This window comes from Taeniopygia guttata, chromosome 7 (assembly GCF_048771995.1).
Source record: "Taeniopygia guttata chromosome 7, bTaeGut7.mat, whole genome shotgun sequence".
Taxonomy (NCBI): Eukaryota; Metazoa; Chordata; class Aves; order Passeriformes; family Estrildidae; genus Taeniopygia; species Taeniopygia guttata.
This window is the reverse complement of record NC_133032.1, coordinates 34,653,798-34,674,675: the sequence shown is the minus strand read 5'-3', so window position 1 is coordinate 34,674,675 and position 20,878 is coordinate 34,653,798. Positions and strand designations below refer to the sequence as shown.

The 20,878-nt window shown below is 38.5% G+C and overlaps 1 protein-coding gene across 3 annotated transcripts in view; it reads left to right on the top strand.

The window, feature by feature from the left end:
- The window catches only part of LRP1B (LDL receptor related protein 1B), a 630,666-nt gene that overhangs the window by 337,455 nt on the left and 272,333 nt on the right, over positions 1-20,878 (top strand). For all 3 annotated transcript variants that reach the window (XM_041717598.2, XM_032749504.3, XM_041717597.2), the window contains exon 7: positions 17,502-17,664. In XM_041717598.2, coding sequence (XP_041573532.2) covers positions 17,502-17,664 — 163 coding nt within the window. The remainder of the gene's footprint in view (positions 1-17,501; positions 17,665-20,878) is intronic.

Genomic DNA, 20,878 nt, shown 5'->3' with positions numbered 1-20,878 from the left:
CACTTTTATCCTAGGCATAAATATATTTTTGTGTAGGGTTTTTTTTTTCTTTGCCTTCTTGTTTCTTCTATATAGTTCTTTTTTTTTTTTTTTTTTTTTTTTTTTGGGAGGTTTTAAGTGTATTTTAGAAGCCTTTTTATACTTTAGCTATCAAAGTACTCTAAAGATCATGGTGGTAGTATTTCACTGTGCATTTTCAATTCACCTAGCCATTGATATTTTGTTTCCTTTTAGCAAGAAAAATCAAATTAACCACAGCAGAATGTGCTTTTTTTGAACTTTGTGTGTATTCTGTCATGATGTTTGCACCATCAGAGTGGACCTGAGCCTCCCACCCCTTCCCCTGTGTTCCTGTCCCTCTGTTCCCTGCATGTCCAGAGAATTTCTGGTCCTGTGCTGGCCAGATCTGCATTTGTGCATCTGTTTGCAAAATCAAGGCCCTGGCATGGGTTTGAAATGAATACAGTGCTGCAATTAATGAGCTGCTCATTTTTCATAATGCCAACACCAGCCAGCCTGTGGTCTCTAATATTCTTCTCAAACTTCATGGTAATCATTCCGATTATTTAGATGAAGAATAATAATTCCCTTGGACATGAACTCACTGTGGAGGCTTGCTTTGACTCTTTGATTTTGATTTGGGAAATAGTGCTTAGGGACTTCAATAAAACAACTTTTCTGGGAGCTCTGACTGACAGACTCTCACAGATGTAGCTGTGGGAGTGTTTTTGCCAAGCACACACATCCACAGGCACTTCTGCTGTGCTGCTCAGCAGAGCTGCATCAATCCCCATGGTCTGGGCATGTCTCCTCAGAGGAAGGAGCAGCATGAAACCTGCTTTTGTCCCCCTAATTAGGATCTTCTAGACACCCTGGAGTTATTCCTGCCAGGACATGGCAGGAATCTCATGTTGCTCTACCAGATAATCTTGTAGCTGCTGCAAAATTGAGTTTTAATTTTAAATTCTCCTTTTTCTTCGCTCCACCGTCTGTTACCTGTCAGGTCATTTCTGCTGTTTCTCTTCATCATACAGCACTACACCTGATGAGGCAAATTAATTTTGTAACTCTGTCAAGGAAAATGTTTTCCAGTGTAATTGCATTCTCTGCCAGCTCAAGCCAAATAAATGGTCAGGGCCATGGGGTGATTCACATAAAATTGTAAATTCTGTTGTTCATAGGAAGCTTTCTTTTGTGTTTGTGTGAAATTGGTTATTTCTAAAAGTACTAGGGGAAAAGAAACCCCAAACATAAAAGGTTTTCTTAGCGGTGTTTGTGGAATTTATCTTTTTTATTCTAATCTTCTAATCATTTTGTTAATGGAAAAATAATCTGCATTTGACACAAAACGTGCTAGAAAATCAGTTATACAAAGTGATTGGGACTGCTTGAAGTACATTTATTCAAAGTGTTTTCTTCAGTGAAGGCAAGTAAGTCTTGTAGTTAGGAACAAAGACTAGAGATCATCTTTAAAGATGAAAGTCCCCATCTAGGAAAGCAGAGACTATAAAAATGACTTCGTTTTCACGATGGGTCGTACAGCACCAGCTCCAGGTACTGAACATAAGCTTTGGATTCACAAAAGAAAGGAAATTATAGTCCTTTAGTTTCTGCAATTCATCCTCAGAAGAGTCCAACGTGACTCCACTTTGGGGAGGATGAGTCCCAGAGGGATGGAATCGGATCTTTGAAGCGCTGGGGAGATTGGTCAGCATCTCACTCTGCAGAGGCAGAAAGGCTGAGGGGAGGCTGATCCTGCCCTTGGGGTTTTTTTAGCTCTGGAGAACAGAGTGCATCTCCAGAGATGCCCCCTTGTGCTTAGTAATCAGGCTAATTTCACTCTTATTTATTATCTCAGGGCTTGTTTGGTAGTTTTATCCTCTCACATAAGGACAGCTTTCTGCAGGCACAGCAGTACCAGCACAGACATTTTGGTCTGGCTTATGCCATGGCCAGGTATTATCACCTTGTTCCATCTTTGTCTTTTTAAGACCAAGAAGTTTTTGGAAGAGAAGCTGGAAATTTTCCTCTTGGGAAAGATTTATGTAGGCAGTACTGGAGCCAAATGGGCTTTCAGAGGTGATTTTCCTGTAAGGAGACCTCTGTCCATAGTAACAGGGATGCTCCTTGACACCTCACAGCCCACTTCAGTGTACAGTGAGACTTCCAGAAACAATCATTTATTTTAACTGATATCTCTAGGCCCAAACTAACAAAAGTTCTTTCTAATGGCATGAATGTGGAAAATCTCTGAATTTTCTGCCCTTTCAAAGCCGTGATGTGCAATCTTACATGAATGCTTTTATGTGTGGGAGCTGAGAGGTGGCCAGAGCAGCATCCTCTGGATGCAAGAATCTCCTTCTTCCTCATTTTAGGAGGCATTTTGTGTCTTCATCATTACAAGCACCTTTCATGCTCTACAAACCAGCACTAGGCAGCACAACCTGGGTTTTAGCTGCTATTCTTCTACAGAATATAACAAAATCTCTTCTGGGATGATGCTTCAATGATGATGCATGATATTTTCTGCTCGGCTGACGTTTGATTCAGGTTTTCTTGGCACTCTGTTATCTCAGCACACCACAAGCAATGCTGCAGTGCCCGTGTTCAGCTTTGCCACCTGTGCTTTGTGCCCACAATTGATCACACCTCACCTGGGAAGGGCCACAGGCTTTTCTCTTGGCAGCTGTGTTTGGACAGGACCACTCTGGATTAAAAGAAACATCTTGTTTCTTCTGTAGTAATTCAGTTTTTACCTGCCAAGGCTGGGAGCAGAGAGTGGTTATGGAGGGGCTGGAGTCTCTAGAGGGAGAGGGATTTGCATCTCTGTTTGTAGGACCCAGAACCTTCTACTTGACCTTCTGGGCACAATCCAGGCTGGCTTTTGGGATCTCCCACTTTCTGGAGGTGAGGGCAGTAAAGAACATCAGGCAGCCAGCCCAAGGAATTTGATCACGATCCAGGAGTGTCTGTTTGGGTACATTACTGTTTCCTTCCCTGATTTTGGTCCCCCTGATGGCTCCTCCACCTCCTGACCTAAATCACTTCTCAGCAGTGATTATCCATAAGCACTTCTGATTTCCCTTGGCATTGTGGAGGCTCAGTCACTGAGGGAAACACCAAGCACTGGAGATGATGTTCCTGTCAGCAATTCCTGTGAGTTGCCATGAATATTCATGGCAAATCAGAGCAAAGTTTGGCTTACTCTGCAGGAGCAAAACTGAGAAGATCTGGGGGAAAGTGTTTATTCCTACACAATCTGCCCCAAACTTGCCTCCAGACAGGCACTAAGAGCTGTCACACTGTTGTAGAATGTGGGTTTGCTTTTCCTCCTGTGATAGACAGCCCATGTGCCTCCAAGATGCACAGAAAGGAGAAGGTTTCATCTCAAAGGTCTTTTATACCTCACATGGTTCCTTAGTCGTGTTCAGAGCACCTGAATCAGTCATGGGGCCCAAGTGGGGGTGAGAAGAGTATCACACAATACTTTTTTTGTGTGCAGACTTCTCCAGCTCTGGCTGATCTTGCATTGCTGTCCTTGCATTTCTGAGAGGACTGGTCAAATGCTGGTTTTGGGATAATGGATTTTCTTGCTTTGTCCAAAGGTGGGATTTATTGCTTTTTGGCTTTAGGTTTTAATTTTATTTTTTTTTTTTATATTGTCAACATCTCATTCTTAAGTGCTCTAGACAGAACCATGAACTTTTATTTAGTGCAGGAAATTGTGTTATCTGATATTTGTTCTTTTTCAGAGAGTTTTTCTGCCCCCTGTAAGATTCCTTTAGAGACTTAGGCCTGTACAGAAACTTCCTTTGGCCAGTGTGCTCCTTTCTTTACTCCTTGTCTTTGCTGATTATTGTTTCTGCACAGCCTTTTTGATGGTTGTCAGGGTAAGTGGAAGGATAAGGATAGGTCATATCTCTTCATTCAACCTCTCTGCTCCAGCAAGCACAATCACTTGGGAATCATCCTTCGTGCTGTGTACTGCATTTATTATCTTTTTTTTTTTTTTTTTAATGAATAATATTAATATAATCAGGTCTATACCTTAATTCTCGATAGTGTTTGCACAAAAGTTAAGATATAACCTGTATAGCTGAAACCCTAAGAGGGCCTTCCTTCTTTAGGGGGTTCTAAATATTAGTTGTGATGGATCTATCTGCTTTTGCTGCATCTTTTGGGTACAGACTTCTCCATCTGGCTTGAGAATTGCTCTACAGGTTTGAGTATTGTCACCACAACATTGTGTTGTGTCACTTTGAGGCACAAGCTCCCATGGCAGAGAGCCTGACCTGGTGGCATTTCCCTCCAAAGCTAAGTGATCTGCACTTAATCCTTTTTGACACCACAGCTCCTTATTAACTGACTGTTAATTGCCACAAATGGATTTTTTCAGCTGTTCAGAGATGTGATGTTACTATTTTTCAAGCTTTGTTACTCATCCAGCTTCTACAATTGATCTTGCATTGACATTGGTCAAAATCCCGTGTCTGTCTTCTGTTCCTAGCAAAGCTGGCATGGTATTTATCCTTCTTTATTTATTCTTCAGTAGTTATATCCTGGACAGTTACATCTCAGACCGAGCACAGGAAATAAAAAGCCTTATCTCAATGGCATTTCTCAGTGCAAGTTTTTGATTGCTTTTGTTTTGTTTTGTGTTTTTTTCCCGTTCTTTAAACTCCTAGGCTCTGCCTGGATGAGTCTCCTGAATGCTCTCTCTGCAAACAGACAACATTTTTCAGTGTTGAGTTGTCACATTCCCTTTTCCTTGTTTTCTCAATTTCTTAGCTCACCATTTTTGGACTTTCTTCTTAATTCCAGATTTGTTGTTATCCTAAAGTAGGGCATGACTGGATGATTTTATATCTTCTTTACATCCCAACCCATTCTGGGTAGAAAAGCTCTTGCACCAGGGAGGAAATACAAGAGCAAGCAAGCTCCCAGAGCAGCAGAAGGGTTTTGTAAAGAAAAAAGGACTTTCTGCCAAAGTAGCAGCAACCACGTAAATTTATCTTTATCACTCATAATTCTGAGGGACTCTTCATCACTGTCAAATTGAATTGTTATGCTTGTGGTAAAACAGTAGCACTTTGATTTTGTTAACAGGGTCTTTAAGGGTGAATAAAATAATTCTGGGGACTATAGAGATGTAATGTGTAGATAACTAGTTTTCTGCTAATGCAAATCACAGTTTTGTAGTGAATATTTTACAAAAGCACTTATATCTTCATATACAACAGTAGTAAAGTATTGGTTAAACAAAAAAATAATGCACAAGTAATTTATTTTTTCTTGAAAAGTGGCATTACATATTGCATCTTTTGTGGGATCAGACTCACATTTTTCCATAAAACTTTAAAATCCACATGCACCACGTTGGCTTTATTTTGTTTTGTACTCGGTAGCCACTGGAACTGTTCTTGGAATTATTCCACATTTCCTCAGTATTCATAGGAGCTTGTCTTCTGCCTTTCTTCCACTGGGGAGAGATGTAGGAGATAAATAAGAGACAAACACTTTTAAGCTGCACATTTCAGTAAAGTTATTTATGGACTTGAGGCTTCAAATGCACTTGTGGAGACTTTCTTAATGGCAATAAAGAAATTATTAATATTTCAGTATATTTCAATATGCTAATTACATATGCATAACTTTTTTAGCTTTCCACTGGTACTTTTCTACTGTGCCTATAAATTTCACATCTTTTATGATTTAGCCAGTGGTTGTCTCCTTGAGTGGTAAAATATATTTGTAAATGCAGCTCACATACATTGCTAACCAAGTTTGCTTCATTTAGACTAATTGACAGAAAATTTTCCGCACAGATATTTATTTATTAATGCAAATATTTAATTCAGACTTCATTATAGTCCTAAAACACTCTACTAAATTCAACTGAAGAAGTCAAGAATTCTTATTTTTGGGCTTTTTTTCTTTTTTATAATGCACTTTGGGTTGTGTCATTAAATGAGTTCTTCTGCATCCAGAAGACTTTTCCTGACCAACATTACAGGAAACTTTAAAAAGTCCGTGTCTTCTTTGAAAGTACTTTTGCCTTTATAGGAGCAAAGGGGACATAAAAACTATAAACTCCAAAATGCGGTTTGTTTGCATCCAGCATCATAACTGGAACCATGTTCAGATATAAAAAGGAAGCACTTGAGCAATTGCAGACCAAAGTCCATCCCAGAGAGAGATTTATCAGTAGCTAAAGCCATGAAGGAACAGTTATCAATGGGCTTGAGCAGGGTTAGGAATTCTCTGTGCTGCACAGAGATCTGAGTCTGCAGGGAAGTGACACAGCTGAACCACACATTCCACCTGCTGTAAATCCTGGGGAAACAGCAGGAAAAGAAAAATAAAAGAGAAAAAGGTCTGTCTGTATGTCTCATGCAATGAAAAGATTCAGAGACTAAAATCACAAATATGCAACTCCTGATCAAACTTGTAGCCTCTGGAAATTGCTGTTTTGAAACTCAGGTTTTGATCTGATGCTTTGTTCTACTGAAAGGAAAAGGGTAAATAGAGAGCATGCTTTTCAGAAAGGAATAACAATGAATAACTGCATTAATGGAAGCAAATCTGAAATAGAAGCTACATATGGGATGAAATTAAAACCAGCTGCTACAGCACCTTAAGCTCTTGCCTAATCTGCATTCTGTACTCACAGCAGCCTGGGTATTTCTGTGCTGGGCTGGAGTTTTTGGCAGAGACACACCAAAAAGTGTGTGTGTCAGAATAAATAAAGTACTTGTTCTTTCCTTATCACTTTATCAGGAGCCCTTACAAAAAGACGAATTGCATATTTTGCAATAGTGTGATTATTATTTAGATTGTGATGGACATGACAAATTAAAACCATCATCTGATTGTGGGGATTTAATATAGGATTGCTTTTTTCAGTTTTTAACTTCTTTGGCCGGCAGAAGCAATGACTGGCTCAACAAGTAACATCTCCAGACCATAGGAAATATTTGTTTTGTTCTCAATATATAAAATTGTGCATTTCTAATTGGAAAGAAGCAAATTTGATTTAGAACTTTCTTGTGACTTCAGATTTGGAGTAAACATGAAATGCTGAAAACATTATGGACTGTTTCAGCATCATGGAAATAAATAAAATGTAACAAAAAAGTTTGTCCTTTTCACAATTTGTCGGCTAAGTTTAAAAAAAAATCTTGTTTTTGCTTGTACATTTTCAATAGTTGAGTGAAGCAAATTTCTAAAACTGACAAATTACATGCAACTAATGTTCTATCTGAAGTAGATCACTTTTGCTAAAGGCAAAATCTGATTTTCTTTGTTCTGGAAAAAAAAGAAAGTGTTGAAACCATTGTAAGCAATGAAATGATAAGGACAGGATCTGCAAAGGGTCACTTTGCTTGCATAAAATTGATGCCCTGAGTGTTATCAGCATGTCACCCAGCAGCTGCCACTCAGTGTGCTGGGCCAGGCACTCACTGTGACAGTTCTGAGCTGGGGACAAGGTTTGGGTTCTCTGTGTATGTGTAATTCCATAACATTTCTGTCACATTGTGTGAGCAAAAATAATGAGCTGATTGAGGAGTGTGTGGGGATCTGTGTCACAACTGACAGTTCAGAGCTCCCTCACTCTTTTTGGCAATTTTGGACTTGTCTTGAATGTCATTTATTGCTCTTTTACTTAAATGCATTATCATATTTTTAATCAGGGAGAGTTTTTTCTACTGATATATAAGGAGATAAGTATAATGTGTTATAAAAGATTAGTGCCTTTTCTCTTAGTGCCTTTTCCCTTCTAGCTGTGCATATACTGAAAATATGTATTTTCTTTTTAAGGCTCTTCAGAGGTTATATTGTGTCACTGAGTCTGTACAACTAGTTGCAGAATTGAAATTTGTTTTAAACAGTCATAACCCCTCCATTACCTTCAGAAAGAAATCCACTGAGAAAAGGCAACTCAAGTAAGATGAAATAATAGAAAATGTATTTTATGACAGCCTGTGAATGCTTTGTGATCCACATTCTGCAGAGCAGAGCTGCTGGAGGGTCTGAGCAGCCCCTGCTGCACTCAGTGTCACAGCACAGCCTGTGCTGCTTTTGGGATCCCTCAGCACAGGACTGAGCTCACATCAGGGCAGGAAAAATTCCATGGCTAAAAATTATTGCAAGGAGGAGGACAAGGGGGACCTGGAGGAGGGTGCAGTGCAGATTCGTGTCTCTTCTCTGCAAGGTTTGGGACCATTTGCTTTTATTATTTACATGAAAGGAGAAGTAATTTAGGAAGAAAGGCAATATGCTGTGTTTTGTCTTTTCCCCTCTACATGTAGAATATGTCAAGGGAAATAGAGGTTGGAAAATTAGGATAATTAGCAAAAGGTTTTTCACAGAAAGAGTGATTAAGTTCTGAAATGGCTGCCTGAGGAGGAGGTGGAGTCACCATGCCAAGCCTGGATGTGGCACTGGGTGCCAGGGTTTATTTGAGGTGTTGGGGCTGGGTTGGACTCGATGATCTTGAAGGTCTCTTCCAAGCTGGTGATTCTGTTAATAACAGAGAATAAGAGACACTGTGGGGTTTAACACCTGAAATGCTGGGGGTAGAGAAGGTGGGAGTGATTGGCAGAAGGTACCTGGGACTTGAGGGGTTGTGAAGAGGAGGGATGATGGGCTCACATCTTCCTGGGGTGGGCAGGGGAAGGGAAGGGCTGGAATCCCTCTGAAAGCAAAGGTCAGGTTCTGACATATAAGCACATTGAGTTGGAGTCCTATTTCTGGGAGCATTGGCTGTGTGAGTGATCTATGAGACTTTTAATGGGATCTATGGTGCCATTCTGGTTTAAGATAATGCTCAGGTAGGCCAATAGCAGCACTATTGGGGTGATGAGAGAAATAAATAAACAACAACAAAAGAGCAGTGTCTTGATGTCTGGTTGAAAATAGATAGAAAAATAATTTATGTGTAAATCTAAAGCCATGTTTTATTTTTATTTCTTGCATTGCTGGAAATGAGTTAACAAGGAATTTTTTTATTATTATTTTTAAGTGCAGTAACAATGTCAATATTTTAAACCTGGGCAGTTGTCTGTTTTGTTGGTCAGGTCACATATAATGAATAAGAGTCTTCTCAAAGGTTACTATTTTGATATTTCAAATATGTAATAAATGAAGAAAAAGAAAAAGTGAAAAAAAGAAAGGGACAGAGAGGGAGAAAGGGAGGATGAGGTAATGTTTGCATGGGATGCATTTATTATTGTCTGTTGCAGCGTTGACAGGCAGGAAGGATGTTGTTTGTTTTTCTCAGATGACTTTTGTAGGTGCTGAGCAGTGGTTTCAGAGTCTGGCAGGAGTGCCAGCCTGCTGATGGCATGGTGTGATCATCCCTCTGCTAGAGGGAGAGGAAAAGATTAAGAAAAGAGATCAATGTCCTTAATATAGGAAGCAATTTTTTTTTTCTTTCCTTGGCAAGCATAAGAAAAAGGCTTTTTTTGTAGTAAAGTACATGATAGGTTTTTTTTCCAAAATACTTTGTGAAGCAATGAGGTATATGTTTGCTAACCATGTAGGTCATATTTCTTAATAGTAAGAATATTTTTATATTGTTTAAAATATTGTCTAAGTTGTAATTCTCAAGCTGGATTTAAAATGCACTCCATATGCAAACTTTAATTATAATTATTTATTATTTATTTTAGCAATAAAGTTGGGAATTTTGGGGGTTTTTTGTTCTTTTTTTTCTGTTTGTTTCTTTGTTTTCTTTTTTTTTGTGATGTGTGTTGTTTGTTTCTTTGTTGCAACTGTTATTCTCCTCTTCCTCTAATATGTTTGAGATGAAGACAAAGACTTTTTTGCCCAATGTGAATCCATCTGTTTAACAAAATTAAATATGGTCAATAAATGGTCAATTAAAACAGTATTGCCTTCTGGCTAAAACTGAGTGTAATAATGTCCTTTGGGATTGATTTACACCAGTGGGTCATGGCATGTCCTGCATTCCATATTGTCTAGACCACTTATTGCTAAGAGCAACTAGAGTGGGCTCCAGGTGAAATTATCCTGCAAAATTATGGCCTGCAAGAACCTGCAGCATATCTGGATCCTGTGAATGGGTGTTCTCAGACAAATGTTGCCTTCTACAAAAAAAAAGTACAGAGTTTCCTTTCCTGAGTTACCTAACCCATTTTTTAAGACTTATCAGACATAATTCACTTCTCAATTATTCCCCAAAAAGCATTTCTTAAGGCACTGTTGCTTACCTCTGGTGTTAAACTGTTCCAACTTTCTCTGGAAGTCATTTCCCTTAAATACTTTGCATTGTGGAAGTAATTCCATACATTTATTGGCATCCCTTTGCATTGTAATCACCTGCTGCTTAGCCTGTCTGCGGAAAAACGTTTTAAGTGGCTTTATTGTTGTGTGATGGAGGTTTATGGGGTTCATAACCCATGCAGGGGCAGTGCTGGGGAGGTGCTGAAGGAAGGGAATGTCACAGCCACGCCGTGTCCCCACAGCAGCTCTCAGGCCACGTCTTTGATGGGATGCCTGTTGCAGCTGAATTATGCTTTAATTTTAACAGTGGGTGACTTAACTGCTTTGAAGTAAATAACTGGGTTTGATTTACAGTCTCACTAGATTTATAAGAAGCTGTTGAATGTGCAGCTAAAAAGAAAAAAAAAAAAGAAGACTGTTATAGCTGTGTACCTCTATAAATCTGTCTTTATTGTTCAGCATGTACATGGGCCACTGGGACCCCATTACAGGTTTGCAATCACTGGGCAATGTGTTTGAGACTCAGCAGTGCAGAAATTAGGAATGTTATGGTTTTTAGCTATTCTTACTTATTTCTGACATGAGCTTGATGTCAGAAAATTCACCCTCTGTAAAAATCTTAACAGTCAGGATTAAAAGATAGGGCCACTCACAAGGCCCTGATTTAATTGTTTCACACTTTCTCCTTGCTCCTTTAACCCGCTGGCATTGCAGCCAGCTCTGTGATGCAGATCTGGCTCCTTCCAGAAGCTCAATGCATTTCCTGATAGAATCATTCTATAACAAAAGTAAGAGAAGAAAGATGCTTAAGAATTTAGGACCAGATTTTGCTGCCTTGCTGTAAAATTCCTGGAAAAGGCACAAACATATCTGGGGCATCATCACATTTCCACCGAGTGCTGTGTAAAGGAATTTGTTAGAGGAGGATATTGCTGGTGATTGTTGTTGTCATTATTGTTGATATTGTTTTTTTTTTTGGATTCCCAGTAGAAGAAGGAAGTTTATTAAAGCCACACTTTCACATTTCTCTCTCAGTACCTGCTCAGTATTCAGCCAGTGTAGAATCACAGAATGCTTTGGGTTAAAAGAGGCCTCTAAGATCATCTCATTTCCCTGCCAAGGGCAGGGACACCTTCCACTGTCCCAGGTTGTTCCAAGCCCTGCTCATCCTGGCCTTGGACACTTCCAGGGAAGGGGCAGCCACAATCTATTCCAGCTCCTCACCAAATACCCAGAATTTTTATATTCTGTACCTGCTGGGAAGCTGAATGCCTGAATTTCAGAGTGCCTGAATCGACCACATCTCTGAGAGACTTTGTGTCTTTCTGAGCCATCAGGATGCTTTCATTAAATATTCATAATATTTAGATTATTCTTATATTTTCAAAAATTCTTTAGCTTGGAGAAAATGCTATTGTCTCAGTGTTCACATTCATAGGTTTTTAATGCAGTATATTATGGTCCAGGGTTGAAAGAAAGCCAATGATATTTTTGTCAGTAACCACATTGATTGAAATTGAAATACTTTTACTCCACAAAGAAAAGGAAAAGCTTTCTCTTCTTTTGAGGAACTTGAATTCTAGATGCTTTAAAGTGCTTATTTAAATTTAGTGTATTTTAGGTTCTGCATTGTGCTTCTAACAAAGAGTATCTCTGAAAGCTGATTTAATTCAGAGGAATCAGGTATTTGAGGATGAGTAATTTGAAAAAGATGGATGGATATTCTTCACTTGATTTTTCAACTTATGTAATAATCACTCTGGACATGACTGTTAAAAGTTGAGACACCAGTGTGTCTGACTTATTGAATGGTGGCATCTTTAATAAAAATCATATTTTTAAGTTGCATTACAGACAGAGTTATGGCAAATTCTTGGTAGTGTAAGAAGCACAGAGAAAATCCATTCCAGCTTCACTTTCCCAAGGCACAGTGTCAGTACAAGGCTGTCTGGGCTGCTAATTAGGAACATTAATGTCAAAAGAGTGGCACAGCAAAGGCAGTGCTGCTGCAGGGTTTCACAGCTTGTCATTTATGTGTTTTAGCACTTCTTACCTGCTCTCACCATCACTGGCTATTGGAGAAAAAAAAAATCTTGGTGCTCCTTGTGTTGTTCCAAACTTAGCTTTTTACTCAGTGGAGGCAAAAAGTATCCCCAGGTGACTTTCTGCTTATCTTTGCAATAAAATTTGTTTGTTCCCTGATAAATACATAATTTTATGTGTTTTTTTCCTTTCTAACTAGATAATAAATTAAACTAAGTCTGGCTGTGCCAATTTGGATATTGCATTCAGAAAGGAGATATAGGGGTTATAGAAGAAAAATTAGTAATTTAAAATAATCAAAATAATTCTTCCTTTAAGATCAATTTTTGCAAAAGAAAAACAACAGCAACAAAATAAAGGAAAAGGCAAAACAAACAAAATCCACAAAAAACCTAAAAAACAACCCAGCATTTCTGTGTGAAGAACAAAGATTGTTTTAAGCACTTTCAAATATATATTTTAAATATATATTAATATGGGGAAAACCTAAATATTAATTCAATATCGATGTATATCTGCATATATGAGGAAGTTTTCATTGCCATAATGTCCAGACTAAGGAAAAATTAGACTATATAAGCTAAGTTCTTTCCCTTAAAATAGTGAGAAATGGTCTATCTCTTTCATCATTGACTAGAAATATATGGAGAAAAGTTTTACTCAAAAGTTTCTCAAAAATAGTTCAACAACTCAAGAATTCCACTGAGCAGTTTGCTCCAATCAGTTCATTCTTCTGCTGAAGATCTGAAGTCTTGTGCTAGTCTGGATTTGAAATGGAAATAAATGTAATAATCCATACAAGATCTGTGTTGGAAAATCAAAGTGAAAGAAGAGGGCCATTTTATTTTTCTCTTATTTCCATAAACCATAGGTTGGCCATAAGACATGTATTTCCAGGACCCTTTGAAGATTTAGCCATTCTTATGTGAAATTATTATTTTCTCTAAAGGTCTAATAATGTCTGTGTCTTTAAAAGACATAGGGAAAGTTCACTTCCAGACACACTTTTGCTGTGCCCACAGTCTACATAATGTCATTAAGTAGAGCAGAATTTAACCTATATGCTGTCTTAACTATTCTTTATGAAGTCCTTAAGAGGAAATCCTAGTTTTTAGAAAGTAATAAAGGAAAGATGATCACATTTGGCAGAAATGCTCCAAGGAAACTTTTATTAATATAGGAAAAGCTCTCAGAACTATAGAGAGGATTGCTCAGAATAAATATGTGTGTTTTCAAGGGGAAACATTTCTTTTTAGAGGCTTCTGAAACCATGCAAATGAAAGAAAAAAAGATTAATTACTTTAAAGATGCGAGTGGACCAGACATCTGCACATAGTGGGGCTTATATATGAATCCGAAACTAGGCATGAAATGAATTCAGAAACTTCTTGAGTGCAACATTTTTATATATATTTAAAAGTCCCCAGTTGAACCAGAGCCTCACCTCAGTGGTTTATAGTGTGTGATAGCTGGGGAGCCATTCACAGCAGCTTCATGCAGAGCTGCTGCCAAACCATGGAGATGAAAACCCACAATCTGCAAACGAGGGGATTTCTCATGTGGAATTTAAATTGGTGGGGGAGTGGACCTGGACAATTCCTTACAAACTTCTGCTGTGAGAAGGTGAATGTGTCCAACACAGGGGGCACAGAACAGAGACAAACCCCAGAGCAGATCAGTGATGCCTCCAACACACAAATGCCACATGAGCCCACGTGAACTGCTAAGGACAGTCATGAGCTGGTTTGGAGGGAAGAGTTCTTTGCATAGCAGGAAGAAGCATGGACAGATGGCTCTTCAACCACTTAAAGCTGAAAAGTGGTGTGTTTATTACAGCACCAGGCACGAGTGGAATAATTTCCAAAGGTATGTGCAAAGAATCACAGGCTCTGGCTCTCTATTGATCTAAAAAAGTCATATTACATATTAATATAATTCCCAAAACACCTAATACACATTCATCACCTAACCCCACCTACCCTTGTTTCATATTGAAATATATTTAAATGAGTCCAAAGTTCCTTCGGGCTTGTGCAGTCTTTCACTTCAAATGGGTCAGTGGGTTCTGAAATGGGTCAGTGGGTTCTGAGATGGGTCAGTGCGTTCTGAGATGGGTAAGTGGGTTCTGAAATGGGTCAGTGGATGCTGAGATGGGTAAGTGGGTTCTGAAATGGGTCAGTGGGTTCTGAAATGAGGGAGTGGGTTCTGAAATGGGTCGGTGGGTTCTGAAATTGGTCGATGGGTTCTGAAATGGGTCAATGCTCTTCTGAGGTCAAAGTGACCCTTTACTTTGCCTTGTTGGCAGGCTTTGGACCCCTTGGCTATAGGCCCAGGTGCAGCCACGGTCCTCTTCTTTTTCACAATTAGATCAGCATCCTATCCTGCTTCTTTAAACTCAGTGAAGACAAATACATGATTTATATCTTAGCCTTAACCATTCCATCTGCTAATAATTAACTATCCCTTATTATTTCTTCTTGCTATACTCTTAATTGTTTCTATCCCCCCCTAAGTAAATCTAGCTAAACTTTTAACTCTTTCAGTTTCTTTAAACCCTTAATTCAGGACATCTCTCTGTTCTTCTGAAGAAAATTACTGTGAATTAATGTGTTTGTTCTGGAAACTCTGTGATAAAAGTCGTGGAGCATGGCATGCTCTGGAAAGAGCAGCTTTACAAGGAATGCACTTGGAATGAGCCTAAACCTCTCCAATAGTGCTGCTGGGAGCTCCATGCCCTTCCCAAATCCTGCTGGGCATGGAATTTGGATAAATAAGTGTTCACAGCTACCAATGCTGTTTGACACAAAGTTTATGGTGTGGCATTACTTCTGGATGTCTCACTCTTCCTGGAATGTTGAGCTCAGTTTTAACTACCTAATGCAAATGGTTACTCCTTCTATGACCTTGAAGGAATTATTCTTGGTTTCCATAAAATAATCAAGCTCTTTGGTGAAATTTCTTGTGATATGTTACCAAAACCTAAGGAAAGAACAGAGCAAATAACCATTATATCTGTTTATAACTGTAAGTACTGTTATGTTAACAAATGCAATATCCTGTATGTGATGTGCCTTTCATGTATATATCACTTTTATCTCAAAATAGGTATATTTTTCACACAATAAGAAAAAAAAAACCCTCCTCCAACAGGTTGCTACTTAACCTTGTTCCTTTTCATCCACTTCCCAGTGTACAGCAATCTTCTAGAGCTCTCATTGCAGGAATTTAATTAGTAGTTTTATTTCTACAAATGTTTGATATTGGATCCCTTTTGTGCCTTTTTCCCCATTTAAACAATATTTTCTGAAATGCTTCTGTGCAACAGAATTACTTATCTGCAATTTTCAAAAGTCTTCCTGAATCAGTAAACCATACATTTTTCATTCCATGAATCTAACTTCAGAAAATGGTAAGCAGGCACATTGAAAATGCTTTGACCATTACTGATTTCTAGAGGCACAGAGTTTTCTTCTGGCATTTTTAAAAGCATGTCCTATATTTTGCTTGGAAAAAGGGAGGAGAAGAAAAAAAAAGTTTTCTTCCTATTGTCTGAAATATATCAATGCTCACATATCTGACACTGGCCTCCTCTGCAGTTTGGATATTGGGCTAAATGGAGCATTTCTTTATTCTGGCTCAGCAGATCTTGGTAATAGGACCTATCAGGCACAATATTCACTTTGAATTAAAAGGGAAATGAGTAGTGGAAGGGCAGGAATGGGAGAGACAGAAGACAGCAGTGAACTGTGTAATGGGGTGGCTGAGGTGAGATACAGTTGGTGTTCCTGGTATTCCACTGAGTAAATCTTATTTAAGTTACCTGCCCTTTGAAGGACAATAAATGAGCTTCCATGTCTGTTTTAAGTATGAGGCTCATAGGCCTTGAATTATCATCAAAAACTCAATGAATACAATTTTTTGTTCAATCAAGTTTACTCACTACTCTCCAGTGTAGTGTGGATGTGATGGGGGCAGGATTTTTTTTTTTTTTTTTGTTTGTGAAAAGCAAACCTAAAAATCCCCCATCTGAAGGATTATAAGCATACAGAACACTAGAAGTAAAAAAAAACAAAAACAAAACCAAAACAAAACAACAGCTTCTCTGTGTAATGCTATTTTATCACATCTGGGTTCTCTCACCATGACAGAATCTCAGCTTACGTTAGCACTATTTTGAAAGCACTATACTATAATAAACATATTTAAGTTTTTAAAATCAAAAATCATTTATATTTGTCATTGAAAACATTTAACAGGATGTATTTTTCTATTAATTTCAGTATTCTTTATTAAATACTAACTAATTCTGTCCTACAGAGTGTCAATACTGTCAATAAGAAGAGGAAGGAAAGAAATCTTAGTTAAATAACATTGATAATGTTACGTTCTTTGCACTTCTCTGTACTTTTGCTTACTGTAACAGTAAGATGGTGCATGGGCAGGTCAGCTGATTTATAAGAAAAATGGAGGATTTCTAAGGCACTTACAGAGTGTGGTTCCAGGATCCCACAAGGAAAAGAACAGAGTGAGCAGCTGTGTTCGGGCCCTGTGAAGCTGACACAGTGTCCTGAGAAATCTGGCAGCATCCAGATAGCCCAGAACTATGAGAAATAAGTATTTTAAATTAAAATGAATGAATAGATAGGGTGGTTTTAGACGTGCAGATCACATTGTTTTTTTTTATTTCTGTTAAGTATTTCTGGTCTGCTTTTAGCCCCCTTCAAAAATAACCAACTAACTCCTTTAGCTTATACCAATGTCCCATCCCCAGGGTCTGGCAGACATCCTAGAACACTAAATCCAGAATCTGAGTGGCCTCAGAGCTGCCTTCCCCCAGCAACCTGGTACCAGCAGTGTTTCAGCTGTCTCACGGGTGCACCATCATTCAGTGGTGCTGCTTCTGAGGAGACCATCAAAAATCACAATGGCAGACTTAGAAATATTTAACAGAGCTCAAAACAAATGTGTATCACTGTGGTTGCAATCAGATGTCTGTACTTAAAAGGAAAAAAATTCTCCCAACCCCTATTTGTGTATTGAGAATTGGATTCCTTATTAGAAACCCTTTAATATGTGCAAAGCAGCTGGAGCTCTTTAAGTGAGTGAAGCATCTGCTGGCAGAGCAGCCAGCAGTCGTTTACTTGGATTGAAACTGCACTTCTGAGCTCCTTTTTCTTTCTTTTTTCCTTTTTTTTTTCCATTTTTTTTGTCAGATGTGCAGCAAATAGCCATGGACTGGATCACGGGGAATTTTTACTTTGTGGATCACGTCAGTGGCAGGATCTTTGTCTGCAGCCAGAATGGGTCAGTGTGTGTGACCCTCATCGAGCTGGACCTGAGCAACCCCAGGGCCATAGCTGTTGATCCAACATCAGGGTAAGGCTCTTTCTTTGCACTGGGATTTATTTCACAGGAGTCTACACAGTGACTCTACATCACAGATCTGTTCCATGCAGGTGTTTTAAAAACTGTTTTTCTTTGCTGTATTAAGTTGCTTGCATAGTTGCTACACTAAAGCAATAATGTGCAATGAACTTGGAGCAAATAGTTAACTGTGTTAATTGCAATAATTATTGCAGCATGTGCCTTGTGACTTCTCAAAATGGAATCAAAACTGAGAAAGCAATCTGATCCCTACTTGTCACAACATTTGCTTCTGTGTTTGCTTTATTGTAAGTTGTGTTTCTTAGTAAAGAATGTGGGAAAGGAATTTTTGAAGGATTTTTATGCTGTATCCCCTCATTTACAGGAATATTGGAAGTGAATTTACCAAGTTTATTTACACAAAAAAAGTGGAAGACTTTTCACTGTGCTTTAGAGGGTCAGCTCTAATGGCAAAATTATCATTTTCTGTCCCATAGATAGCTACCTTCTGAGCCAATTGGGAATTAAGCCTTGCTTTGAATGCAGAGCATTAAGTGTCTTCCATTTTATAACATCTACCAGCTGGGAAAAGTTTTTAGGCAATACTGATATAAAAGAATAACTAAATAGGAGTAGGAATAGGATCAAATTAATTTATAACTAAATTTTGCTAAGGGTTTTGAACAAGGATTTTACCTTGGTTTTATTAGTCAATAAGTAGTTCAGACCAAAATCCCTGATGGAATATGTCCTAAACTGCCATAAGCCCCTTCTTAACAAATACAAAAATATTTACAGTAGAACAGCTTGTCATCCATATGTGGACTTTTGTCAGTCTTTATTTAAAGCCTGAACGAATATTAAGAAGCATTATCACAATGACTTCAATTCTGACAGGAACAGCTTGCGTGTAAAATTTACAAAGAAGTTTGATAATGTGATCTTGAGTGTAGCTGTACTCCTCTCTGCAGCAGATGGTAAGCTTGACTCGATCTGACTGCAGAGTTGTTTTAAAAGAAAAATAAAAATTCATGTAGAAATTCATTTTCTGCAAGTTCTGATCTGAGAGAATTTGAAGCTTTCAAATTTGCTGACAGCAGCTTTTTTTCTATGCTTTTACTTGTATATTCTTTGCTGGATTTACTGGATGAATCCAAAGTTTGCCATTAGCTGATCTTATCTATCAGGGATGCAGGAATTGTGCCCAAGCCTTTGGTTTTGTGAGGAGGGACAGAGAAATGAGAGACTTGAGGTGTTATCTGCTGGCTACAAACCATTCCTGCTCAGAGCCATGTCAGTGCCATGTGCAAGGTGGGGAGTGGCTGGTGTGGGGAGAGGGAAGTGCTGGCCTGCAGGAAAGGCCACAAGTGACCATGAAATGTTACACTTGATTCTTATTAAGCAATCTCCATTTATTTTGTGGTGAAAACACTGTGTGGAAAAGTTTATCAGAGTGCATGTTTTGCTGTTCAGCAGTTATTACTGGTTTTTTTTTAATTTTTATTAATTATCTGATGTATGTTGTCCTGTTAATTGGATACCTAACATACATTTTAACTGCTCAACCCCAATGTATGTATTAGTTATGTTAGTTTCTGACTGGGTTTTGATCCAGAATGCAAACAGATAACGCAGAATCATTCTTGTTATTTAAAATAATCTTCTGATCCTTTCTTTTGTCTTTTGTTGTCTGTCCTTCTTTTTTCCTTTTAACCCTTTCCTGGTAGCTGTGACTTATTTTGGTGTCAGAGTTTTAGGGCGGTACTATTTTATTTAAATAGTTTTAGGGCGGGTTTATTTTATTTAAAAAATCACAAAAGCGTCCATCCTAAAACCTAAAGTGCAAGCTGAACTCTGAATGAGCTGCTGCTCACACTGAGGGGACCATTTCCAATGCTGAGAAATCCAGAGTGTGATCCCAAGCCTTTATATCTGTGATAAACTTCCTGTAGTAGCACAGGGTCAAGCCCTGTTATTCTTGCATGTTCACATCTGTGTGTTAGGAGTTTAGATGTGTCGTGAACCAGAAATTCTGCTTTTATCCATAAAACAACCAAGGCATGGTGGAAAACTTGTTCATTCCAAATGGTTCCCTTGACTGCACTCAAGAATATCTTTTCTGAGTGTGGTTAATTTTACATCTCTGTGCCTGCAAGTTCGGTTAGATGTTTAGTGGTGATGGTTTCATATGTTCTATGAGCTTGCAACAGAACTTGAGCTACAAAGCTGCTTTTACATCACACAGGGAGTGAAAGAACTTTTCATAGAAGTTTATTCTCATAAAACTGAATTTGAAATTGAGAGAAAAAAAGATTCTGCTCTTCATACAGCTCTTGAAGAGCCACGTTTATGTTTCTCTTCCAAGCACTTTACTTTGGCAGGATTTCAGCACTTTATCAATCTGAACTGTGTTTGATGTTCTGGTTATTCCAGACTAAATCTAATGTCCAACCACCAGAAAAATACCTGCTTCCCCCAGTGAGCTAGTATCTTACCCATTTAGGGGTTTTGCAGTGCTGGTACTCATCTCTTTCATTAACTAATTATCAATTAAGAGTAGCACAGTGTGAGTATCAGACCTGTGTTGAGGAGAGCATTTCCAGGGACAGAGAATGTGTCTCACTGATTACTGGGAGCAATTCAGAGCCCAGACACAGCAGTGAAACATGGATTGAAGGAAAAGCTGGGACAAGGAGAGGAGGAAATATAGTGGCAATTGGCAACAGAGAGGGAAAATAAATTGTTTTACAATAATATATTATCTATCAAATGCCTTTGAACTAAGATGTTTGGCTCCATATGTCTGCAGTTGATAGCTCTGATAAATTTTAATACTGGACTTCTTTTCTTCAGTGGTCAAAGAACAGAAGCAATTACTTTTGCTGGTCCATGAAATTGGTGTAAAATTGATGATAGTGCTGCTGACTGTCAACATGAAACAAATACAGGCTGGGTTAGAATGGGTTTAGCTGAGATCCTCAGTTCAGGTCTGCTGTACTTGTGGGGAATGGTTTTTCAAAGTATTCCAGCCAGTATTCCATTGGCATATTCATGAGACTTTGATCACCAGACATGGATGATGGGGAAGGTAGCACATTTAAAACTCACAAGAGAGGATAGATCAGATTTCGTTTCTCTCCCAGTTCTGCCACAACCAGCTAAAAGACTCTACACAGAGTATTTTAATTCTTTTTATGGCTCTACATCTCTTTGTATTCAATAAGAA